This window comes from Drosophila willistoni, unplaced genomic scaffold (genome assembly GCF_018902025.1).
Source record: "Drosophila willistoni isolate 14030-0811.24 unplaced genomic scaffold, UCI_dwil_1.1 Seg490, whole genome shotgun sequence".
Taxonomy (NCBI): Eukaryota; Metazoa; Arthropoda; class Insecta; order Diptera; family Drosophilidae; genus Drosophila; species Drosophila willistoni.
This window is the reverse complement of record NW_025814420.1, coordinates 68055-73668: the sequence shown is the minus strand read 5'-3', so window position 1 is coordinate 73668 and position 5614 is coordinate 68055. Positions and strand designations below refer to the sequence as shown.

At 36.7% G+C, this 5614-nt stretch overlaps 1 protein-coding gene across 1 annotated transcript; it reads left to right on the top strand.

The window, feature by feature from the left end:
- Nucleotides 1-965: 965 nt before the first annotated feature.
- LOC6637694 (malonate--CoA ligase ACSF3, mitochondrial) lies at nt 966-3073 on the top strand. Its single transcript, XM_023179564.2, has 2 exons — nt 966-1152; nt 1208-3073. The coding sequence occupies exons 1-2, from the start codon at nt 1072-1074 to the stop codon at nt 3008-3010; spliced, it is 1884 nt and encodes a 627-aa protein (XP_023035332.2). The 5' UTR covers nt 966-1071; the 3' UTR covers nt 3011-3073.
- The last annotated feature ends 2541 nt before the right edge of the window (nt 3074-5614 follow it).

The window sequence follows — 5614 nt, the reverse complement described above, 5'->3', positions numbered from 1 at the left end:
AATTGAAATTTTGACTGATGGCTGTAATAACGTTTCTTTTCTGGTACCGATATTCAAGTTGGCTACTCAAATTTTTAATAGATTAACAATAACTTTATTTGCGTGTAAAAAAAATTTAACTACTTAGGTCTTGGTTGAAAACTTTGGGGTTTTTCTTAATTTTTTGTTGTTTCAAATACACGTGGCTATAATTTCGTTGGCCAATAAGGTAGTTAGTTATAAAAGAGGTAGAATAAGGGTGAGTCTGTCCTTTTATATCGCGCCAAAGCGATATAAATTCAAAACCAACCCAGCCTGCCAAATCATTAACTCTTAATATTTATGCATACGAAAGTCCTATCATCTATATATATACACCTGCATATACATAATCCGTATGGATATACATATATGTATGGACATATTTGATTTTTTCCAACGTGACCGCTGCTCAGAGTCTTCTATTACTTTTCTAAAACATCAACCCCTTTCCAATTTTTATGGAAATGTTTCTTCTAGAGCTATATGATAATGTGCTCTGAAACCAATGATTTTTGATACTTTTGATACTTTATCTTACCCGAATTATAAGTAGCTCAAATACCAAGTTTCATCTCAATAGAAAAAAAACGCATATGCACCGACGGGCGGACAGGCGGACATGGCTATATCGACTCAGCTTCATCAAGAATATATATACTTTATTGTGTCGGAAACGTCTGCTTCTGTGCGATACAAATATCTGAGCAATTTTATAATACCCTCTATATAAGTATAAAAACCGTTCACCGAGGAAGCCTGAAATATTTTTTCAGGATTTCTGAAAAAGGAATTCATATGTAATTATGAGCAACCTTCTAAGCTGTTATTTCAGCTGGCATTGTGAACAGCAACTTTGAAAACGGTGCGGAATGGGGACTTGCGTTCTCTGATATGAGAACTGGCTAGATGATGTTATTAATCTTAGCATGCTGTTGTCAGTTTAAATTAATTTATACATTTTTTTTTTTAAATAAAGAGAGAATTCATTAACAAGTCTTAATTTATTTGAATTCCATGTTTGTGTATTGAAAAGCGGATCTGTAGACCAAAATGATTCTAGTGAGGCGGCGGTTGCAACGTATACTTTGGAGGCCTTGGCTACGACTGTGTTGCACTGAGTTGGTTCATAAGGTAAGCAAACCCTGATGAGTAGATACAATTATTTAAGAAGTTAATGCAATTGTAGGATGATTTAATTGAAAAATTAAGAATTAGTTATATTAAGGAGAAAGAGAGTAATTTTGTTGTGCCTACGTTCAAAAAAGCTTTGCTTTACCCCGATAAAATTGCGGTTAAGGATTTCTGTGGTGAATTTACGTATTTCCAGTTGTATTTAACTGCAAAACGATTGGCTATACAAATATCAAATATATGTGGCAGTGCCTCGCTCTCAAATGTAGCATTTCTTTCATCGAATAACGTTTTGTGGATTGTAATACAGTGGAGTTGTTGGATATCTGGACAAGTAGCTGTTCCACTGGAGTCGACTCAAACATTGGAGCAACTACGAAGACAGGCAAATGATTTCAAGCCAAAACTTGTGGTAGCTACTGCTGACTGCGAGCATATTGCTAAGAATTTGTCTGGTATGTTGAAAACAGCCACCATAATTGTGGATCATAGCTTTATACCTAACCTTGAAGGCATTTCATCGACATCAATGTATGAAAGACAGTTAGTTCGCATTCAGGGTAAGATACTACCCGAGAGTACTATTGCTAACGACTTTTATTCCTGGGCTCCAGCAATGCTCATATATACACCAAACACTATTAAAAGTCCAAAACGAGTAACACTCACGCATCGTAACCTTGAAGTGCAGCAAAATTGCTTGATAGACAGTTTGGGATTGGGAAGTAGGGATTGCATGTTGCCCATTATTCCAATGAATCGGATGCACACAATTTTTGGTAGCCTGCTCTCAGTTGGTGGCAACGTTTTACTGCAAAATAAATTTGATGGTCGTAATGCGTGGAGTTCCCTACTAAGTATAAATAGCCCATCCAAGCAACGAGTTAACCTCTTCATGGCAATGCCAATTATTTATAAGCGTCTTATAGCTGAGTATGATAAGATGTTTGCTCAAGATTCTCGTATGGTTGAGTATATTGTCAATCATTGCAAACATAAGATACGCTTAATGATCACTGCATTTGCCCTGTTACCAAATTCGGTAGTCCATCGTTGGCGTGAAATCACTGCTCAAATTATATACGAATACTATGGGACCTTAGAAACCGGATTAGTAATAGGACATCACATTAATGAGAAGACCAGATCACTCGAGTCAGCTGCGCATAGTCCAGGCACCTTGGGTATTCCTCTTAAAGGTGTGGTCGCTCGGTTAACAAACAGCAATGGCAAAGAGCTTATAAGATTTGGTTCTGCAATTCATGAAATGGTAATGCTTGATTCCGCTGTCATAGGGGAGTTGCAAATAGCAGGAGAGGATCTTTTTACCATTAAGCCTGTGAATCCACAATTATCAGGAAACAATGTTGATGCTGTTAATCCTTTTAAGAAACTCTCAGTTTCAGATTCAACTTCAATTCAACCGAAGTTATCTTTAGATGTTGATGCTTACCCAGTAAACGCAGATGGTATTCGTATATTCACTCCAAATGATGAGTTGTCTCCATATGAACCCGCACCAAAGACCGACCTTCAGTATACTTATTTTAAAACGGGTGACATCTTCGCCTATATCAATGATAATTTTTATTTTCTTAGCAAGACTACTGATGTTTTCACAGTTGGCGGCTACAAAATATATTGTTCGGATATCAAAAAAGTCCTGATAGCTCACCCTAATATCAACGATGTGGCCATTTTAGGCATACCCAATAAAGTGTGGGGTCATCGCCTTGGTGTCATCTGTATAGTGGCGTCAGGTGCCAATGTGGATATAAATGCCATTCAAATTTATTGTTATCGTTATTTACCCTTCCACAAATGTCCTACTGTTTTTAAGACTCTAGTGTCAAAGTAAACACGAATATCATACAGAAGACGTGATGCCCTGTCCTAGTTCTACATGATATTCATTATTTTAGTTTTTAAAGTGTTTTATTTTTACCTTTATAATAACTTGTCAACTATTTGTTAGCTAATAGTCGACTATAACTTACATTTTTGGTGTAAAACCAGAATAGGCGCATAATGGATCTTTTGACAGATGTTTGTAACGTAGAGCTGTGATGTTTGTTTGTAGGGCTCTTTACTATATGAAACTATAGATCGAACAGGGTACTTTACTGAGCAATTGCTTCTTCAAATAGTTGGATATTAATGTATGTATAAATCTATGCCCACAAAAACTACAGCACCGATTGTTATGAAAATTGGTACATAAATATGTATTTTTCCACGTAGTAGATTTTTATAATATGCCTTGTATTTCCTACATGTTTGTATTTCTGCTCTAACGCATTTTGGTCTATCTTTGGTTTCGCAAAGGCCTATATTGGTCAGTTGGATCGGCTAAAAATTGCGATTGTGTCATCGGAAAAAGTGAAAGTTGTAAGCCCTAAACTTGTTTATAAGTCTGCATTGTACAGAAGATAGAGCAATTGGGCGAGCAAGCTACGTGGCGACTAGATGGGGAAAAACATCTATGTTTGAAACTATCACTTTATAGTAACTTTTTTCAGTGCTTGTACAAACTGCTCCTTAGTAGCAAGAGCAATGATAATTTGGCTAGACTCCTGCTTACGCTCCCGTTTTTGACGAGGGCAAGAGCAGAGTCAAAGGCAAACTACAGTTTTTGTATAGCAATAGCAAAATGAAACAAATTTTCATACATAGCCGTAGCCGTAGTTAAAAACCTAGTGCAAGATGTGTAGCGTGCGCCAGGATATACGAAACTAATTCTCACTAATATGCTGCCTAACGTTGCATATTATCGGGTGGTGTAGCGTGCGCTAGTTTAAACTTTCAAATTTTTGAACTTCACGACTTTAAGCGCCGCATTTCCAATAGCGATCAATCGATAAATAAATAATGTTGGTATATCGATCAATCGATTAAAGAATAATATTGGGATAGCGATAAGTGATCTATCGTTTTTGATGTGACAACGCACTTTGTTTTTTTTTGCTAGGCTTCATATCATTATAATAATGATAGTAAATTAATTTATGGCGCCCAACTTGGGGCAGGCTAAAAGCATACTCAACTCCTTGAAAATATTAGATACTGACAAGAAGTTTATTTAAGCAGCAGTCCATATTAGTGTTGAGTGTAGAGGTTAAATATAAAGGCAAATTCTTAAGATCAAAACATGAGTTTTCAAATTTTTCGTCGATTTTGTTAGATTATATAATGGTTCAATTTTTGCGGATAAATGAACCTGCACAGTTTAAGTCTGCTTGGCAAAGCCGATGTTTCTGTTAGGAATATTCAGCCGCAAAGTTAAAAGAGAGAACGAAGGTTAACAAGAATTTCAATACTCTGTATCAGAAAATTACTCGTTTGGTTTTATGTCCTCGATAATTTAGCACTCGTTTAGTAAAGCAGTTCATAACCTTACTTAACAATTTAGATTATTGTACATTGGATGTTTCGATATCAGTACTGATTGTATTGAAGATCATGTTACGGCTGAACGGCTAAAGAAATCGAAGACAACACGATTAAATTGTTTTATAGTAAGATTTGGATGATTAAATGTTCAGGTGTCTGGATCTTGGTAATACAGATGGTATATCCTTGCCGATCAAGAGATTCAAAAGACCAAAGCCTAACTAAAAGAAATAATTTTGTAGATGCCTTAGCCCAAAAACAAAAATAGTAATAAAGTTACCAATATTCTTTAGGTTCTTTTGGCTAGTTACAATATTAAAACCACGTACCCAGTCATGTCACTTTTAGGAAAATAATTTTTAACATACTGACACTCCAGCAGAAAACACGCAAACATGTTTCTGTACTCCCTATAGACACATTTTTCATAAATTCTATTTGGAAGCTCTACTAAAAAAGGAAAAGCATTGCCCAACTTGTGAGAGTGCAATAGATGTTTCTAGTCTAAAACTTGTAGTAGGCAACTGTTCACCAAAAGCGAAGCAAAAACATTTGTCATTGGCACCCAGCACTTCTCGAGCATGGACTCGTAATTTTGCAAAAGCGCTAAGCCAAGTCCCAATAAACAGAGCAACCAGCTATATCAGTTAGCGAAGCACCAGCATTATGCTTAGATGCCAGTCACAGTAGTAATCAACACGAACCTCAATTACCTAGAACCATGCCTAATCAGCGAAGAGCAAGGCCCAATCGTAGTAATATTACGCGTCCTGATCGAGAGATAGATTATACGATCATACAAAATATGATCGAACAAACAGTTTCTCTTGTAGTATCGTCGTTACCTATGAATTTCGGTCAGCGAGATGTCCCATTAGACCCTGTCAAAACCCGATCGATGATCAGTTCGCCCTGACCTATAACCGTTCAAAATGCGAAAATTGCAAATTGTATTGTTGTGTATGCAGCCCCGTCATGCGTAAGCCATTTAGCAACGCTATCTTGGCGTTCCCAATAAGCAGTCCAGATCTGTCGTTGGCAGCAAGCACACGCGTTTTAACTTGCGACATTC